Source organism: Symsagittifera roscoffensis, chromosome 2, assembly GCF_963678635.1.
Source record: "Symsagittifera roscoffensis chromosome 2, txSymRosc1.1, whole genome shotgun sequence".
Lineage (NCBI taxonomy): Eukaryota > Metazoa > Xenacoelomorpha > Acoela > Convolutidae > Symsagittifera > Symsagittifera roscoffensis.
The window spans coordinates 1,185,395-1,206,088 of NC_087063.1; the positions used below are offsets into that span (position 1 = coordinate 1,185,395).

The following is a 20,694-nucleotide window of genomic DNA, read 5'->3' on the forward strand; positions in this document are numbered from 1 at the left end:
TAGCAACGGCCAGAAAAAAACATCATATTAACGTTATTTTGAACAAAAAATAACAATTCATTACCATTGATTTAAATTTTATCCCAAACCATCGAACACCGTGTTAAAACATCTTGAGTACAAATCTGATAATTATACTTATGAATTTTTGGCAATCTATATACACATGCTATTAATGAGTTCCAATGGAAAAATAGACTCGTATTATAACACAAATCTCACTACTTCGCTTGTTTAATTAAAAGCCTTTCAGTCGCAATTCGAGTGACTCGCAATGACAACTAGTGACAAAAGAGGTTTAAATATTTGTTTCTTTTCAGCCATTTTAGAGCGAAGAGTAACATGCCAAGCCTCAGTTCCTCTTTAGATGACTTATAGATGTAGTTTACACGATGTGTAGTTGTATTTTTGATTGGCAACAATTATTCAATCACTGATTGAAATATCTGCAGAGCTTGATGAACCTACTTGGTGTTTTTGGCTGTTGCTGCTGGATGAGTTTGTGATGTAATGAGGACGCAGACTGGGTCTTAGACGGGGTGTCCAATTGTATGATGGTGGTGGTGGTCGAACTCGGCGAAGCACTGTCTGGTCTAAAACGAAACAAGCCGACATTTTTAACTGCTCTAAATAACAATACAAATCTCCAATTTAGCTTATAGCAGTAGTAACAGCTGTGTTTCATTAGATGATAAAATTTTGTCCATGAATGAGATCCTATTTCGATGACATGTTGACACGTAAGCAGTTGAACAAAAGTCAGGTAAATTGACCTTCGGTTTCTCGGAGGAATTTTTTGCTTTTTTCGGATGCCAAAATTAGTTTTCAGTGCGAGATAATTGCATCAAACAAATAAAACATCAGCAGAAATTTTTTTAGTTTTTAGATTACAGCTTATAAAAAAAATAACCCTGAAAGTGTAATAAACTTATTAAAATTAAGTAATATTCTTATTATGTTGGAATTCTAGTTTGATGTGATTATCTCACACTGAAAATTAATTTCGGCTTCCGAGTCAAGAAAAATGTCAGCAATAAACCATGAAAAAGTAAGTAAATCAAGAAAAATATGAGAAACGGAAACATATGATGGATATTGCAAACCAGTGAACTATAAAGAAACTGGAGAGTGCATACAACGTCTATCCTAAAACTAAACGTTTTCTAAATTTATAAATTTCCAAAATCAACATTTAAAAAGGACAGCCGGTTGGTGAGCTAGTAGCACAGAATGTTCCGACCACAATCGTATTAAAAAACAAAAAAAAACTTTCTTTGTTTTCTACAAATTAGTTTCGTTTCTTGTGCATGGTCTGACGAGACAACTAATAAACGCGTATAAAATTAGAAAATTATGCATCATTAACACCATTTAACTAGAAAAATTTAATAGCAAATAAAAAAAATGAAACATAGAGGTGTAGCTGATCTTCGCACCACTTGTGATATAACACAAAACACCCACTAAATAAAAACAAACCCAAAATTTTTTCGCCCATCAAACGACACAATATGAGGCCAATAAGCCGATATAAAATAGGCCGAAATTTATCAACCCTAGAAAAAAATGAAGTTAAAATCAAAGACTTAAAAACTAACAAAAAGTTGTTTAAGCTCCATCCCCTTCAATTTGTTTTTATTATTAAAGAACGCAATATGAGGCCAATAAGCCGAAATAATATAGGCCAAAACCTAGTTAACCGAGAAAAAAAGGAGAAAAACAAAAAAAATGAAATTGAAGAAAAAAATAAGTTGGTAAAATTACGACCAACCTAAAAAGCAAATCTCGAACAGGACGAATATTAAAATTCTAATACGCCAAAATATGTCTGTTGCAGTTTGCAACAGAGAGGCGACTGCTGCAGTTCAGAGTGAAACGGGTAATTATTGCACAGCTGTATGAAAATAATAGCTTTTTTGCTTCGATTGACTCATTACAAATCAAATGTCACAGCAAATGGTATTATATATTTCAGTTTTTAAAAAATTTTATTTTATTTTTTCTCGGTTATTTAGGTTTCGGCCTATATTATTTCGGCTTATTGGCCTCTTATTGCGTCCTTTAATAACAAAAAAAAATTGTGCATAATAAAATTCAAAAAAATCTTCTAAATTTTTTTTCGCTTTTTACACAATAATTCTTAAACTTTGCTAACCTAGAAAAATTTATTGCCAAGGAAGCCAACGTTACTCGATATAACGAACGTTACTCGATCACTTTAGGCGCTGAAAATTAGACTAACAGATATTTATCTGTTATATTTCTTCGCGTAGAAAAACACTCACCGATTCTTTTTCTGACTCTGTTGGTAAGGTTGTATGTTATATGTCTCAGTTACAATTCTCAGTTTATCTCTCGCCAGCGAAGTCGCCTGACCAGCCGAATGACTCCTCACAACCCCAGTGCTGTTCGGATAGGTTCCACTTTGGTTCGCCCTCTCACTGTTATTTCTAGCAACTCTTTCGGAAGTTTCGTCCTCGTCGTTTTGCTTTTCGTGGGTGAAAGAGGAGTTGTGTGCGCTTCGGAATGCGAATCCGGAGTTTGACCTGGAGAAGTGATGATGGAAACCAGGAATGTATTGAGGCTGAGCGTATGGTGAGTTTGATGCGTTATTGTTTTCGTCTTTGCTTCCGAAGAAAGAACCTCCTGAAAAATTTTAAGTCATTTTCTCAAAAATGTGTTTTTGAAATTTAAGTGACCTTGAAGTTTTACAAGTGCAAAGTATGCCACACAAAAGTTTGCCTTACAAACGTGCCTAGGATTTTTTTACTGGTTTCTGGATAACATGGTGCAGTATGCCTCTTGGTTTGAATGATACAAAAATATTAGAACTTGATTTCATTATTGGCACTTGATTAATAGTAAACGTGCACAAACTTGCTTTACAAGAGTGAAATTGTGATATCTGAAGGTGAATACTACATGGGAATAGCTTAATGAATGACACTGAGTAGTAGAATTGTGCAGCTGATCAAACCTTGGAACCCGTCTGGACTCTTGGAATGTTGGCGGTGAAAAGAGCTGGAACGCTCGAACTTCTGGGTCTGGATGGTGCGCAGGGCATCCTCCACAGATATGCTGCGAGGGGGAGTTCGAGGACGCACTCCTATTGAAAGGGGGGTCGCAATACAATAAACGAAGGAGAAAACACCAACACAAACTTTGAAATGGTTAATTGGATGCAGTCATGCAAAGTAAACAATGAATTAAATTTTAAACTTTGAGTTTTTTTATTTTTTTTTACTTTTTGTTTCAAACCGCCATTAATGGATGCTTTTTAGCATAAATAAAAACAAATTTTTCGTTTGATTTTTGACGGCAAATCTACGATGGGCGCTCGCGAGAGACGATGATACTATCACAAACCATGCATGCAATGTGAGAAATGACATATTCAACTGATATAAAAGGTTACGATCAATAGTTTTTCGAATTCAGGTAATAAGGGGGTCGTACTGTTGAATTTGAAGTTTCGTTTCTCGGGGGGCAAATGGGCTCTTTGGAACCGGATGGTGGCTTGGTTCTGCCACTCTCTCCTCTGGGCTAGAATGGCCTCTCTCCTTTCCTCTTCTTGCCTCTCCTCCTTCGAGCGCTTCTCTTCAATTGCCCTGAAATTGAACGGGTTTCTCTCAATTTTGAGCTAAAAACTACGCTAACAAGAATAGCGAGTTGTAATGCAAGAAGCAAACAAGAATTCTCCCACCACGCCAACTTTTGTATCAAAATGTACGATAAGAAAAATGCATAAAATAAGAAAAAACTGTATATGCTTTTGTATACATTTCAGTAAGAGAGAGGAGACTGAAATGGTTGCTGAGCCATAAAAACCAGTTGATGATAAATAAAATATCGAAAAAATCTCCAAGAAAAAGAAAATAGGAAATTTAATGATTTTTTTTGAAAAAAAAAAACACGAATCACAGCTAAAAGGGATTGAATAAGATACCATTGACTCACTAATAGCCTTCTTTGAGGTAGTCAAAATCGGCTGGAAAAAAAAACACCCTACGCCGTAGTTCCTTCCTTTTTCTAAAATGGTTGAACAATATGGATTAATGGAATTATATATTGGATCTGTTATGCAAGCTTTCGACAAACTTTATTCAATTTCATTAAAACATTCAGTTCTGCAATGTTTCGAATATCGAATATTTCCATTAATCGATTTAAAAGTATATATTCGATACGAATAGATAGACATTGACGAAAAATTCCCCTCTATCTTGGTTGACATTCATCGGATGCTTTTGAAGAAGCAGCACAAAATTCACCTCCGGGTATTTTCTGTTATACGGCCCAAAATTGCCAAATGGTTCATCGAGCTTCTGTTTATAATGAAAGCCTTGATTTTATTTTGCTGTTAGTAGTTGTTAATAACTTCAACCAATCAGATTCGAGATTTATGATGTAATTTTCAAAATAACAAAAGAGCAGTTTTGGGCCGTATAGCAGAAAAGACGCTTACCTTCTTCGCTTGTTCGTGGCCTGGGAGAGAAGTTTGGCCCTCTCTCGAGAGACGGCAGTGCGCTGAGTGCGTTCATTCAACTTCTGCTGATCCAGGAATCGATACCGATCGCTGAAACAAAACCAAATTCACACCACCGTCCAAACCAAATCATTCAGATTGACCGCAAAAACAAATCGATTGTTGCAACCAATTTTGATCCTAGGGAACAATTCAAGGTGATATGTTACAATAGGTGGTAATTTTAATTATAGTGCATGTATTTAATTGAGAACTACAATGCATAAAATAGATATTTCATTTAAAGTCAATTGTACATGCTGCTAAGATAGTTTTTGTTGATAATTTACTCAGCCAAATAAAATTTTATTCAAAATTTCACACTTCTTTTGACAAAAAGTTTGAATTTTGAAATTAATTATAAATACTGTTCGAAGTGCGACAAAAAGCGATCCAGCTACTAAACTTGAATCTGCCACCTTTAGTAATATATCACCCAATTCAATTGCTAAATCATAATCAGGCTCAGACGATTTATCCACAATGGAAGGACCAACATACGAGTTCTACAGAACTTTATGAAGAACTGCGGTTGAGACCCTGGTTAAATACAACATAGAATTTTTCAAGTTATTTTACAAGTAATGTTGCCTCGCCCTCAAGCAACGAGCACGGATAAGCGTGGCCCTGGAACCACTGACTGACCTTTCGATTGAAAATTCGAAAACAGTTATTTCCAGATATTGATTCAAATTGTTCCTGAGAAACCCGAAATTACCTAAATGAGTATTGTCTTTATTAAACTCCTGGAAAATTTTAGAATTGAAACTACCTGTAGCTGCTGCCGTCTCCTCCGACGAGAGTCATTTAGCCGAGATTTGAAATATTTAGCTCAAAATGGGTCAACGTCGCGCTGAATGCAAATCCAGATCATCATTAAGCAAACTCTGAAACGTTTTAAAAATGCAGTTACTGCTTCTTTTCTTGGCCTTCATCCAATTTTTTTGCTCATATAAATTCAAATAAAACAAATAAAATATCACAAAAAAGGTGATTGTTTAGGCAAATGTTTCATTCGACGAACTGATAGGGCTAGGGATGTTATTCACTCAAATATTGGGCGCCATTAAGAAACTACCTTTATGGGAACACCACGGAGTTGATAGTGATAACATACTAGAAAACTTCTGGCAAAAAACGTCTTAGCATATATGTATGTCAGTATGTGAGACAATTTTTTGACAAGATTGACCTAGAACTGAAAGATTCCACAGAAAAAATTAAATCCTGATAACAAACAAAATTAGATCGCCTAAAATTGTAATGCAGATACTCTGGGATCAAATCCGAGTTTTTTCTTTTTTTCTTTCGGATCTTTTTTGAAAGAAGTCTCTACAGAAAATGGATAAAAAACTAGTAGTCTCTTAAAAATTCTGTGCTAATTGACCACAGACCGAGTGTTATGATATGTAGAGTTTTTTTCACTTTCCCCTTACATTTTAAATTCTTTTTTGAAAAATTATTTTCGAGTTGTCATAACGCAATGAAACTTCGCATATTAAACAAACTAATTGTGTGAACAGATTTGTTCTTCTTAATTTACATCGTAAACATCTTATACTTAGCCATAATAACAAGAAAAACAATAAAGAAAATGAAAAAACTGAAGTGTGGAGGGAAATTGAAAACAGCAAAAACTTATTTCGGTTTGAATATTTCAAGGGTTAGATTTAGGAGACTTATGGTTAATTGAACCATTTTGTTTTAAATTAAATTCTAATACGAACTCATGATACAGTGGATACACATAACACAGTCAACGATAAATAAATTGATAAAATGATGAACTGCATGCAACTTATTTTTTTCCGGATACTTGATTCGACAACCAGCTGAAACCATCCGTTAGACCATCGCCGCTGATAGCGTTTGAATCGCATATATTCCAATTGTTTGTTTTTAAAGATGTTAACTCTAATATTTGAGATACTTCTGCTGCAGTTTTGTGCCCTCTCACATCTTTTTTATTACTGAGAACGAGAATTGGAACTCTTCTACTTTTTATTGCGGCGTTATCTATTACCATTTCGAACTCGTCCTTCGCTACAGCCAAGCGAAGTTCGTCTGATCCATCAACAACGAAAACAATACCGTCTGCTTCGCTGAAATATTTTGACCATAAATCTCTGTATTTGCTACTACCTGACATATCAATACAAGATGCTGTCAATCCCGAACCTGGTATTCTCACTCGCTGAATTGCAAATCCTACAGTTGGAACAACATCTGAGTCCCTCTGGTTAGCTGGGAGCAGCGAATTGATTATCGTTGTTTTACCGCTATTATCTAAGCCCAGCACTAGAAGGTGTTTTTGATTTTTCGACGAGCTATTGGACGCACCCATGATACTTGTTAAATGAAGAAGCTATTGACTGGTACAAACGCTCTAAATTATGAGCAATAATGAGACCCATGAAAGGCGATGACCAAAACCTCAGATTTCATCTGAAAAAGCACAAACGAATTTCATCAGCTCTGAATATTTAAAACAACTTCATTGTTTCTATCATCTTCACAAAAATGTACATAGCTTGTGTTTCTTTTCCCCCCGATTTTAACTACCCAAAGAAAGCTCGTAAGAGGTCATCGGTGGCATCATATTAAGGAGCGTTCAGATTCTAAAGAAAAATAATGTCTCAACTTCGAGAAAAAATTAAGAGCCACGTGAGAAAAACAGCCAAAATCCGCAACAAAAATCGATCAATGTTATTACGAGTGAAAGCTGAAAAAGGTCCCTATGCGGACAATAGATCGAAAATGAGTATTGCATGCAGATGCTTCCAGTGCTGCATTTCACCACAAAAGGAATCAATCCATTTTGATTTTATTAAACATCACATGCAAATTGTTGAATTGCGTTGTTGAACGAAAATTTGTTTTCGAGAAACTATAGATTTGAAAAGGATATATAACAGTAGAAGTCCACAAGTTTACAATATACGCAAGTTTACAAGTTTAAAACTTTTTATAGTTTAAGTTTACAAGTTTACGCACGTGCAATATAGTTGATGTTTTTGACTTCTGATTTCTACATTTTGAAAGAGAAAAATCTAATTTTTTTTTCAAGTATACCTACGGGTGAAGGCTTTTTTGCCCCCCATTGAGTAAAACCAAGTCATGAGTCAACAACAACTGACGGAATCTCAGCTACCAATTACTCACGAAGTGCTGATTGAAACGGAGACAAATTTCAGAAATGCGCTAACAGCAAACAAATCGACGACACAAACAAAACAAATCCAAATAATCAAAATCATCCCCCCATTCTCGAGAGAAATTGTATGGTCAACTGAAAATCTGGCGCAGGCATATCGAAGTTGTGCTTCCGATATACTTAAACAATTCCCCACAACAATGCAACAGAAGATGACAATCTCAAAAACAATAACCGTGACGAAAGATGACCGCAAACTTCATACACTGACAGTTATTGCTCCCCCCGAAGCAGAGCATTTCATAACTAGCATCAAAAGCGAAGGAATCATTCTACTTAACAGGACGGTATTTCCCATGGGATGCTTTCCAAGGTCTCATAGACCCAAGAACATTTACCCTAAACTAGCAAAAATCAAATTGTCGAACTTGCCTTATGTATGCAACGATATCGAAGCGAAATTAATTCTCCAATTACCAGAAGACATAATTCATAGCCCCATATTCCAACGTGAGACCTGTATCGTAACTGAACCGGGTCAGTATGTTTACACAGGAAGAGCAATTTTAGAAGTTAAAATACAAAACGAAAAACAAGAGAAAAAGCTGAAGGACTGGTCTTATAAATCGAGAATGGATGGCTTCAAAATGTGGGAAGGTGTAGAAATCTCGTTTCACATACCTTCACTACATGAATGTCAAAAATGCAAGATGTCTGGACGCCAAGAAAAAGGTCATCACGATGATTGGTGTAACATAGGGAACCAAATAACCAAAAATCCAAATAATCACTACCCACAAAAACCAAGCTCCAATAATGCCAGCGACGAGAAAAACGATGACGAAACAACAAGCGATAAGTTTTGTAATGGTACCGAAAATGAAGAAGATAAGAATGTTGAAGCACCACCATCTGGAGTTTTGATTGATGAATCTAAAACAAACAGTGCAGCTACTCCAAGCGAAGAAAAACAAAAGGATGAGGTTCTCAACAATCAGGTCGTAGATTTTCATTCTTACTCTGCAAAAGAAAAAAAAGACAAATTAAATATCGAAAATAACAAACGAAAATGTTCCTCTGACGGAAGAATGCTTACAAAAAGAGAGCGTGAAACTTCACCAACCTCTTGGTCAATTTTAACACGGAAGAAAGGGCCAAAAATGAAATCTAAAAATAACGGAAAAGACTTGGCTGGAGGGAAGTTTTAGCAAAAATTTCTATGTGCGAAAAACCAGATATTTTTTCCGTTAATATTTTTAGCATAGGAAATCCAGCTAAATTACACTCACTTGTCAAAAAATGCCAACTTTAAAAAAATCGCCCAGTTTCATTTTGTGCATTCAGGAAGCAAAAATATCGAAACTTACAAATATACATTTGAGTTTACTGGATAAATATAATGTTTTATTCGATTTCATCCCGGGCTCAAATAATTCTGGTGGTTTCTTAACGTTATGGTCATCAAACTTGAGTCCTGCAAAAAGAATTGCTTCAAGTACAGGTTTTCAATTGTTAAAAATTGTCAAACTTGATTGGTTTGTTATCAACGTTTATGCGAACCCAATTTAATTCCGAGCAACTTTGAATTCCCTGAAATTAAGCATCAGATTTTTACCTAACAAATCGAAAATTATCATAATGGGTGACTTTAATGCGCTGAGTTATGATAATATTAACAGTTCTTCAATACTTAAGTTAAATGATGCACTTATCAAACGATTTACCCAACTCAAAGAACAAATTCTTGACTGATTTGGTTTTGTTGATTTTGCACTCAAGAATGATTTTTGTGATTATACACATTATAACAAACACAATAAAACTTTTGCACGCATAGATTATGTCTTCTTAAAATTCGAAACAGAGTATGATTCTATGCAAAGCATTCAAATAACAATATCTGATCATTTGCTCTTACACGTTTTGTTAAGCCATCTAACTTGTATCAGCGCGGCCCTAGTTACTGTAAATTAAATGAAGAAATTTTAAACAACAACGCCAGCTTAATTCGTGAAGACCTAAAAAACTTTTACGAAAACGAATCACCAAGTAGTTACGAAAACTTTAAGCACAATTTTCGTGACCTTCTGAGGTTTATTCAAGAGAACAAAAAGCGTGTAGATCAGAAAGAACTTAATTTATTGAAGTATCACGAAAATGTTCTCAGAGATTGCATTCACAGCGAAAAGGTCCCAACACTAATTTGATTGAAAAATATCATTTGTTGCTGGAACATCTTCAAAAAGTTTCCAAGGAAAAAGATTTTTCAGATTATCAGAACGTTTATTATACGGATGAAGATATTCTTAATCAATTTCGAAAGTATTTTTCAAATTTTTTTTCCAATAGTTCTACAACAGACTCCGATCAACTACTAAAGACATTTTTATCAAAAAATAAACTCGAAAAAAATGAGAATGATGGCTATAATTACTTTACAGAAGATGAAATTCACTTGGCTATAAACAAATTGAATTTGAAAAGCTCGCCTGGAGTAGACGGCCTTACTTCTAAGCTATACAAGACTTTCACGGATGACTTTTGTTCAATTTTAGCTAAAGTTTTTAATCATTTTGTTCATGGTGGAAAACTTCCAAACAGTTTTCATTTAGCAATAATCAAACTAATCCCGAAATCTGAAAATGCCATAGCAGTACAAGATTTTTGCCCCATCAGCCTTATGAATACTGACGCGAAAATCTTTGCCCATGTAGTCTGTAATCGAATTAAAAATGACCTTTGCAAAGTTGTAAAAAACCATCAGCACGCGTATTTGCCTGGAAGACAAATGCACACAGCAATACGAAAACTGAAAAAAGCGATTACTCCAGAACGATTGGCTACCCGAGGTTCATGTGCTGTAAAATTAGACTTTTCTAAAGCATTTGACAGAGTTGACAGATCACTTCTCATCAAAATTTTGAAAGGGTTAAACCTTGATGAGCTTTCAGTTAGAGCTATTGAAACTTTGTATTTAGACTCAAAAGCAGTAATTGAGATAAATGGTTTTTTATCAGCCAGCTTCAAAATTCATCGCGGTGTGAGACAAGGTTGCCCTCTTTCCGCATTTTTATTCATAGTTTTTATCGAACCCCTTCTTCAAGCAATTGAATCTACAGAAGCAATTGAAGGTTTCGGGATATTGTGCCCCAAACTAGTTTCATTTGCAGACGACATAACTTGCCTTATCAAAATCCGATGTATTGACAGGTTGTTTCGCTTAATCGATACATTTTGCAAACAAACTCAAATGATGATTAACATAAGTAAAAGCGAAGTGCTTTCCATACCTGATTTATCACCCTATAAATCAGTCAAGGAAACAAAAATACTTGGTGTCTTGTTTTACACTTCCCAAAAAATTGAAAATATTGAATTATTGTTGAGTTCACAAATTCAAAAACATCGAGGGTTAATTTCACTAAGTAAATCTTTGAGGGCCAAATCATTAACACTGTCAGTTTATGTTCTCCCTAAGTTTTTTCATTTGGCTCGTCATACTACAGTTAACTTGGATACTGTTAGTAAATGCCAAGAATTATTAAATACAGAATTGAAAAAAAAAACAAGCAGACTCGACATAAGAAAAGAAGTTTTATATCACCCCATCTTAGATGGTGGGATAGGCTTACCATGCCTACAACTTAAACTTTTTAGTATGAAAATTATCGATTTCTTTGCTTCTGAAATGTCAGATCAAAATAGTTTATTACCAACAAATTCAATTTTACCGAAAGAAATCAAAAATTTGTTGAGAAATACGAACATCTCTATTGAAATAAGTTCAAGTGATTTTGCAATATTTTCAAACAGTACCAATAGCCGTTTAATTATAACAATACAGACAAAATCGCGAGATGTTTATTATTTCTGCTTACAAAACTGTAGTTTTCATCGAGCTGTGATTTTCCGCTTGGGTTTTGCAGCAAACCGTTACTTCTGTTCAGAAGAAGAATTGATTAAATTTACAGGCAAAATTTGCAAAAATTCAATGCTTGATGTATGGGAAAAAAACTTTCTTTATAAATTTGCATACGCTGTTTTTAAAGATCGAAAAAAGCGGTGGTTTTTATTTCTCGAGAATGCCCCCGAATGTTTCTATTGTATTTAGAATGCGAAACATTCGAACACTTAATTTTCAGTTGTCCCTCGCTACAACCTTCAAGAAACATATTACAGATTAACAATTGGCGTGACGTTTTTGTATCAACCAACATTGCAAGACTTAAGTATGTTGTTTCGGTTATTCGTGGTGCATATTCAAAATCATCGACGTCATGGAAAATCAACTTGCAAACATTTGTGTCATGGGAAGTATGGAAGATGAGAAATACAAATTGCTCCTTCTGATCTAAACTATAAGGTAATGTAAGACTTCAGCAACAAACCAGGAAACCCGGTATCCGGTAAAACTAATGTCAATTGAACAAATATGATGTTATTTGTTGTACATTTTGATTACGAAACTCTTAACTAAACAAGTTTAATTTACAATTTGAAAAAAAAAAAAAAAAAAAAAAACAATAACAGCGAAATGTTACAATAACAACGAATGCTTACAAAAAGAGAGCGTTAAACTTCACCAACCTCTTGGTCAGTTTTAACACGGAAGAAAGGGCCAAAAATGAAATCTAAAAATAACGGAAAAGACTTGGCTGGAGGGAAGTTTTAGCAAAAATTTCTATGTGCGAAAAACCAGATATTTTTTCCGTTAATATTTTTAGCATAGGAAATCCAGCTAAATTACACTCACTTGTCAAAAAATGCCAAGTTTTAAAAAAATCGCCCAGTTTCATTTTGTGCATTCAGGAAGCAAAAATATCGAAACTTACAAATATACATTTGAGTTTACTGGATAAATATAATGTTTTATTCGATTTCATCCCGGGCTCAAATAATTCTGGTGGTTTCTTAACGTTATGGTCATCAAACTTGAGTCCTGCAAAAAGAATTGCTTCAAGTACAGGTTTTCAATTGTTAAAAATTGTCAAACTTGATTGGATTGTTATCAACGTTTATGCGAACCCAATTTCATTCCGAGCAACTTTGAATTCCCTGAAATTAAGCATCAGATTTTTACCTAACAAATCGAAAATTATCATGATGGGTGACTTTAATGCGCTGAGTTATGATAATATTAACAGTTCTTCAATACTTAAGTTAAATGATGCACTTATCAAACGATTTACCCAACTCAAAGAACAAATTCTTGACTGTTTTGGTTTTGTTGATTTTGCACTCAAGAATGATTTTTGTGATTATACACATTATGACAAACACAATAAAACTTTTGCACGCATAGATTATGTCTTCTTAAAATTCGAAACAGAGTATGATTCTATGCAAAGCATTCAAATATCAATATCTGATCATTTGCTCTTACACGTTTTTGTTAAGCCATCTAACTTGTATCAGCGCGGCCCTAGTTACTGGAAATTAAATGAAGAAATTTTAAACAACAACGCCAGCTTAATTCGTGAAGACCTAAAAAACTTTTACGAAAACGAATCACCAAGTAGTTACGAAAACTTTAAGCACAATTTTCGTGACCTTCTGAGGTTTATTCAAGAGAACAAAAAGCGTGTAGATCAGAAAGAACTTAATTTATTGAAGTATCACGAAAATGTTCTCAGAGATTGCATTCACAGCGAAAAGGTCCCAACACTAATTTGATTGAAAAATATCATTTGTTGCTGGAACATCTTCAAAAAGTTTCCAAGGAAAAAGATTTTTCAGATTATCAGAACGTTTATTATACGGATGAAGATATTCTTAATCAATTTCGAAAGTATTTTTCAAATTTTTTTTCCAATAGTTCTACAACAGACTCCGATCAACTACTAAAGACATTTTTATCAAAAAATAAACTCGAAAAAAATGAGAATGATGGCTATAATTACTTTACAGAAGATGAAATTCACTTGGCTATAAACAAATTGAATTTGAAAAGCTCGCCTGGAGCAGACGGCCTTACTTCTAAGCTATACAAGACTTTCACGGATGACTTTTGTTCAATTTTAGCTAAAGTTTTTAATCATTTTGTTCATGGTGGAAAACTTCCAAACAGTTTTTATTTAGCAATAATCAAACTAATCCCGAAATCTGAAAATGCCATAGCAGTACAAGATTTTTGCCCCATCAGCCTTATGAATACTGACGCGAAAATCTTTGCCCATGTAGTCTGTAATCGAATTAAAAATGACCTTTGCAAAGTTGTAAAAAACCATCAGCACGCGTATTTGCCTGGAAGACAAATGCACACAGCAATACGAAAACTGAAAAAAGCGATTACTCCAGAACGATTGGCTACCCGAGGTTCATGTGCTGTAAAATTAGACTTTTCTAAAGCATTTGACAGAGTTGACAGATCACTTCTCATCAAAATTTTGAAAGGGTTAAACCTTGATGAGCTTTCAGTTAGAGCTATTGAAACTTTGTATTTAGACTCAAAAGCAGTAATTGAGATAAATGGTTTTTTATCAGCCAGCTTCAAAATTCATCGCGGTGTGAGACAAGGTTGCCCTCTTTCCGCATTTTTATTCATAGTTTTTATCGAACCCCTTCTTCAAGCAATTGAATCTACAGAAGCAATTGAAGGTTTCGGGATATTGTGCCCCAAACTAGTTTCATTTGCAGACGACATAACTTGCCTTATCAAAATCCGATGTATTGACAGGTTGTTTCGCTGTCTCGATTTACCCAACTCAAAGAACAAATTCCTGACTGTTTTGGTTTTGTTGATTTTGCACTCAAGAATGATTTTTGTGATTATACACATTATGACAAACACAATAAAACTTTTGCACGCATAGATTATGTCTTCTTAAAATTCGAAACAGAGTATGATTCTATGCAAAGCATTCAAATATCAATATCTGATCATTTGCTCTTACACGGTTTTACTAAGCCATCTAACTTGTATCAGCGCGGCCCTAGTTACTGGAAATTAAATGAAGAAATTTTAAACAACAACGCCAGCTTAATTCGTGAAGACCTAAAAAACGTTTACGAAAATGAATCACCAAGTAGTTACGAAAAATTTAAGCACAATTTTCGTGACCTTCTGAGGTTTATTCAAGAGAACAAAAAGCGTGTAGATCAGAAAGAACTTATTTTATTGAAGTATCACGAAAATGTTCTCAGAGATTGCATTCACAGCGGAAAAGATCCGAACCCTAATTTGATTGAAAAAAAATCATTTGGTGCTGGAACATCTTCAAAAAGTTTCCAAGGAAAAAGATTTTTCAGATTATCGAAAAATTCAGAAAACTCTCAGCTATACATTCGAGGGTGTTCCCAAATTTTATAGTCAATGGACATCAAAGAACACAATTAACTCAATCAAGCGAATTCAAGTGGATCAGAACGTTTATCATACGGATGAAGATATTCTTAATCAATTTCGAAAGTATTTTTCAAATTTTTTTTCCAATAGTTCTACAACAGACTCCGATCAACTACTAAAGACATTTTTATCAAAACATAAACTCGAAAAAAATGCGAATGATGGCTATAATTACTTTACAGAAGATGAAATTCACTTGGCTATAAACAAATTGAATTTGAAAAGCTCGCCTGGACCAGACGGCCTTACTTCTTAGCTATACAAGACTTTCACGGATGAGTTTTGTTCAATTTTAGCTAAAGTTTTTAATCATTTTGTTCATGGTGGAAAACTTCCAAACAGTTTTTATTTAGCAATAATCAAACTAATCCCGAAATCTGAAAATGCCATAGCAGTACAAGATTTTCGCCCCATCAGCCTTATGAATACTGACGCGAAAATATTTGCCCATGTAGTCTGTAATCGAATTAAGAATGACCTTTGCAAACCATCAGCACGCGTATTTGCCTGGAAGACAAATGCAGACAGCAATACGAAAATTGAAAAAAGTGATTACTCCAGAACGATTGGCTACCCGAGGTTCATGTGGTGTAAAATTAGACTTTTCTAAAGCATTTGACAGAGTTGACAGATCACTTCTCATCAAAATTTTGAAAGGGTTAAACCTTGATGAGCTTTCAGTTAGAGCTATTGAAACTTTGTATTTAGACTCAAAAGCAGTAATTGAGATAAATGGTTTTTTATCAGCCAGCTTCAAAATTCATCGCGGTGTGAGACAAGGTTGCCCTCTTTCCGCATTTTTATTCATAGTTTTTATCGAACCCCTTCTTCAAGCAATTGAATCTACAGAAGCAATTGAAGGTTTCGGGATATTGTGCCCCAAACTAGTTTCATTTGCAGACGACATAACTTGATTTATCAAAATCCGATGTATTGACAGGTTGTTTCGCTTAATCGATACATTTTGCAAACAAACTCAAATGATGATTAACATAAGTAAAAGCGAAGTGCTTTCCATACCTGATTTATCACCCTATAAATCAGTCAAGGAAACAAAAATACTTGGTGTCTTGTTTTACACTTCCCAAAAAATTGAAAATATTGAATTATTGTTGAGTTCACAAATTCAAAAACATCGAGGGTTAATTTCACTAAGTAAATCTTTGAGGGCCAAATCATTAACACTGTCAGTTTATGTTCTCCCTAAGTTTTTTCATTTGGCTCGTCATACTACAGTTAACTTGGATACTGTTAGTAAATGCCAAGAATTATTAAATACAGAATTGAAAAAAACAAGCAGACTCGACATAAGAAAAGAAGTTTTATATCACCCCATCTTAGATGGTGGGATAGGCTTACCATGCCTACAACTTAAACTTTTTAGTATGAAAATTATCGATTTCTTTGCTTCTGAAATGTCAGATCAAAATAGGTTATTACCAACAAATTCAATTTTACCGAAAGAAATCAAAAATTTGTTGAGAAATACGAACATCTCTATTGAAATAAGTTCAAGTGATTTTGCAATATTTTCAAACAGTACCAATAGCCGTTTAATTATAACAATACAGACAAAATCGCGAGATGTTTATTATTTCTGCTTACAAAACTGTAGTTTTCATCGAGCTGTGATTTTCCGCTTGGGTTTTGCAGCAAACCGTTACCTCTGTTCAGAAGAAGAATTGATTAAATTTACAGGCAAAATTTGCAAAAATTCAATGCTTGATGTATGGGAAAAAAACTTTCTTTATAAATTTGCATACGCTGTTTTTAAAGATCGAGAAAAGCGGTGGTTTTTATTTCTCGAGAATGCCCCCGAATCTTTCTATTGTAATTTAGAATGCGAAACATTCGAACACCTAATTTTCAGTTGTCCCTCGCTACAACCTTCAAGAAACATATTACAGAATAATAATTGGCGTGACGTTTTTGTATCAACCAATATTGCAATACTTAAGTATGTTGTTTCGGTTATTCGTGGTGCATATTCAAAATCATCGACGTCATGGAAAATCAACTTGCAAACATTTGTGTCATGGGAAGTAAGGAAGATGAGAAATACAAATTGCTCTTTCTGATATAAACTATAAGGAAATGTAAGACTTCAGCAACAAACCAGGATACCCGGTATCCGGCAAAAGTAATATCAATTGAACAAATATGATGTTATTTGTTGTACATATTGATTATGAAACTCTTAACTAAACAAATTTAATTTACAATTTGAAAAAAAAAAACTTCTACTGTTTAACGTTTAGAAGAAATATTTGTGTACACTTTTAGAAATAAAAAAATCAGCGAATTAGAACAAAGCTAGATAAAGTTTAAGGACAAAGGTTAAAGCTTAAGGAATCAGAATCAGTGCTTTCAAGGAAAACATTGTCAGTTGAACAAATTCGAGACAAATTCCAACACATCAATAAATCTGGTTGACACAGATCCTGCAGGTAACAAAAAAATGAAGTTTAAATCAGCATTAAAAAGCAATCGGTCACAAAAAGAGGAAGTAAAGAAAACACAGTTTGTTAACATAATTCCGCCATTCACAAAAAGATCTGAGAACTAACAATAAAATGGAAAAGACATGCGCAAATTCAGATTACATTAGGGAAAAAATACGATTTCAACAAAAGAGACAAAAGAGAACTTCAACTTTAATGCTCCCCCAAAATAAGACCTCTTCATCTGTAGCAAAAAAAGTCTAAGATTGCTTCTCCGATGGGATACTGAACAAGATCACCAAATACACTACCAAAACAAAATGAAATTAGTTTATCTAATGACATCTAACATTAAAGTTAGTGAAAACTAAACTGTTAATCGTCTTATAAAACGAAGATATTCCATCTAAGCTTTCCATAGGCTGCCACTGTTTTATCTTCAAGGTTGGTTTTATGAAAAAACATCTTAGGCATGAATTTAGTTATATTGTATGTTAGTTTGTTCTTTGTATGTTATATTGTATACGAGAGTATATTATTTTCTTGTATTTTGTTCCAAATTGGTTGAGAACTCGTACAAAAACGGCTTTTCAAAAAAGTTAATCCTGTATTGCTGTTTGAAGACGAGTTTTTTTCTTTGATAATGTTCAAAGATTTGATGATTTTATTTGATGTAGGCTGGTAAAATTTAGAATGATGGTAACAAGTTTTTTCAACATTTCCAGTATTGACAAAACAAATTCCAAGAATCGTAATTAAGAGGATTACAGCAAGTTTTTATAGTGCCACTTAAATTGTTTTTAAGAGAAATCATCAAAAAAAATTTCAACAACCGATTAAAATAGCAGGATAGTGTAGATGCAGTCAATAGCAGCAATTAGTCGTTTAAATCGAAAAGTTTTTTGATGGATAGCAATGTTTTAAAACGGCATGCCTTCTTTTGCTTATTTTTGTTTTCGTGTTTTGATTCTTATATTCTTGTTCTAGTAAACGCTTTTGATTATTTTTCCGGGTATTGATAATTTTTTGGTACTCTTGCATTCTTTTGATTTTCTGCTGAAAACTTAACGTTTGATTAATTCAATTTTCAAGGTTTCCAAAATTTTAACTTTAATCGCTTCATTTTCGATGCAAAAGAAGTTTACACTATCCTGTTGAAAAATACCTCCTGTTTTATTGAACAATTCTTTTGTGACTCTCAACTTTTTTTCAGTTTTTTTAATCAATTATAAGCATTGTATCATGAGCGTTTTGAGCGGCTCTGCATTATTTTGGAAATTAATGGCTCATAACACTTTTTTATAAGTAAAGAATGAGTAGTCCGAAGACTGTGCCCTGCGCAGCGCCTTGAAAAAAAATCAGTTCAACTTTATCTGTTTTTATTAGTTTTTTTTGCTGTCGATTGCTCATAAAATTTTCACTGAAATTTAAGAAGTTAAGTTTTAGAAATTTAAAAAACTTGGTTGCTGTTGTCAAACTAATTTGAAAGATAATAGTGCATCTCTAGTTGAATATGATTATTGGAATTCGAATAGTGATCTACTTGTATGATAATCCTTCAGTACATAATCGTTTATTTGCTTATTTAGATTTTTTTGATACGTTTTTTGACCTTGCTTCTGTTATTTGAAAAAGTCTATACTTTTTTGGTTCCTCCTGTTTTTTTTTGTATACAGGGGTGACAGGAGATATCTTAAGATTGATCGGAAATTTCCTAAGTGTTTTACACTCCTTGAAGAGAAACGCAAAGGGTTCATAACTGCTTTTGCTCCATTCTTGAGTACCCATGTTAGTATATCAGCTTCTCAGTTCCTTTTTTCTGCATTTTAATGATGTGATGAATCTAAAAACAAATTTTTGATTTCTGTTACTTTATTTGATTTAAAAAAACAGGTGCTGCTGTCTTCTTTTTGGCAGTTCCAAAAAATTTCACGTTAGTATTTTAAACTGTTAGCTATCTTACAGCTGTCGGTTCTAATGTCTCCAAAATAAGTCCGCAGCAAGAATTTTATTTTATATTATTTTAGTTTTCCCGTGCCACTTGGTTGTTTTTGCGGGTGTTGATAAATTTTTGATAAACAATTGAATTTTCAGTTTTACTTTTGGCTTAACGTTTCTATAACCCTTAAATTTTCAAGAACACACGTTTAAAAACATGAACCCAATCCTTGGCTTCTACATCAGAAACAATTCGAAATGATCATTTCTAATAGATGGTTTAATTACAAAGGGTTTGTTTGACTTTGTAATCAAATAGACTCAGTGAATGAGCTGGGAAAATGTTAGTTTTCACTTCAAGATCATATGCATCAAAGGTTTTTTTTAAAGTTAAATTATAAATTTCATGTATCAAATACACCACTACTTGTTTTTTGACTTATATGTCTATAGGCGACAAATTTTGCAAATATAATTTACAAAAATTGCTCTTGTTTTTTTTGAACGGCTGAAACCATAGTTTTTTGTCGCATGTTGTTTAGACAAGATTTCTGGGTCACGCTCTTTTGTTACAGAGACTTCGACAGTCTTATTAAAAAACTTGCAGTTTAGTTTTATAGCTTTGTAACTTTTAGGCAGTTGCTATTGTTATGCGATGGTCCTGGACTCAGATTTAAATAAAATCATCAAGATGGTAACTTTGAATGTTCTTGTCATTTGTTCTGAAGCTGGAGCACCTACTATCTTAAAATTATGACAGGACAGTCCATGAAACTGTTTATAGGGGTTTTTTCACCTGAAAGTACGTACGAAACAAGACATTCATCAAGAGAAGAAGTGTGTTGGAAGCTGATAATCGTTGAGGCTATCAGCAAGAGCAAAATTGGCATTTTTATAAGGTCAGAAGGTTCAAAAAACACCATTGAATTATTTATAGTTGCCTTATCAAGTAAGCTCAAGACGTGTAGACGCGCATTTAACTATTAGAACAATTTGGCTGGTTTTTTTTAATTATCTCATATAGTGTTTATGATGGAGTCGTCAAATTATCAGCCTTCATTTTTATCTCCTTAATCTTGTTAATGAATCATAAAAAACCATGGACTTTTTGAAGAAAAGCACAAAAAAAATTAAACTAAAAGAAAAGTAAAGAAAATACAGATGCTTGGGTCTTAAATTAACCAGATTAAGAGAATTAACAACTACATCTTTATCTTTTCGAAAGTATTTTTTATCTGCACCCTCAATGGAGGCAAATTGTTTTCATTTTGGTATTTTGGGAACTGTTAGT

The 20,694-nt window shown here is 33.7% G+C and overlaps 2 protein-coding genes across 2 annotated transcripts in view; both read right to left on the reverse strand.

Moving 5' to 3' along the window:
- LOC134839262 (uncharacterized) overlaps positions 1 to 20,694 on the reverse strand; it is a 354,799-nt gene that overhangs the window by 12,016 nt on the left and 322,089 nt on the right. Inside the window, exons 2-7 of the mRNA XM_063854757.1 lie at positions 5,298 to 5,414; positions 4,466 to 4,576; positions 3,457 to 3,608; positions 2,978 to 3,106; positions 2,286 to 2,646; positions 469 to 593 (exon numbers count right to left, since the gene is read on the reverse strand). Coding sequence (XP_063710827.1) covers positions 469 to 593; positions 2,286 to 2,646; positions 2,978 to 3,106; positions 3,457 to 3,608; positions 4,466 to 4,576; positions 5,298 to 5,332 — 913 coding nt within the window. The 5' untranslated portion in view covers positions 5,333 to 5,414. The remainder of the gene's footprint in view (positions 1 to 468; positions 594 to 2,285; positions 2,647 to 2,977; positions 3,107 to 3,456; positions 3,609 to 4,465; positions 4,577 to 5,297; positions 5,415 to 20,694) is intronic.
- Positions 6,254 to 7,215, reverse strand: LOC134839628 (ADP-ribosylation factor-like protein 6). The gene has a single exon (XM_063855243.1). The coding sequence runs from the start codon at positions 6,867 to 6,869 to the stop codon at positions 6,324 to 6,326; it is 546 nt and encodes a 181-aa protein (XP_063711313.1). The 5' UTR covers positions 6,870 to 7,215; the 3' UTR covers positions 6,254 to 6,323.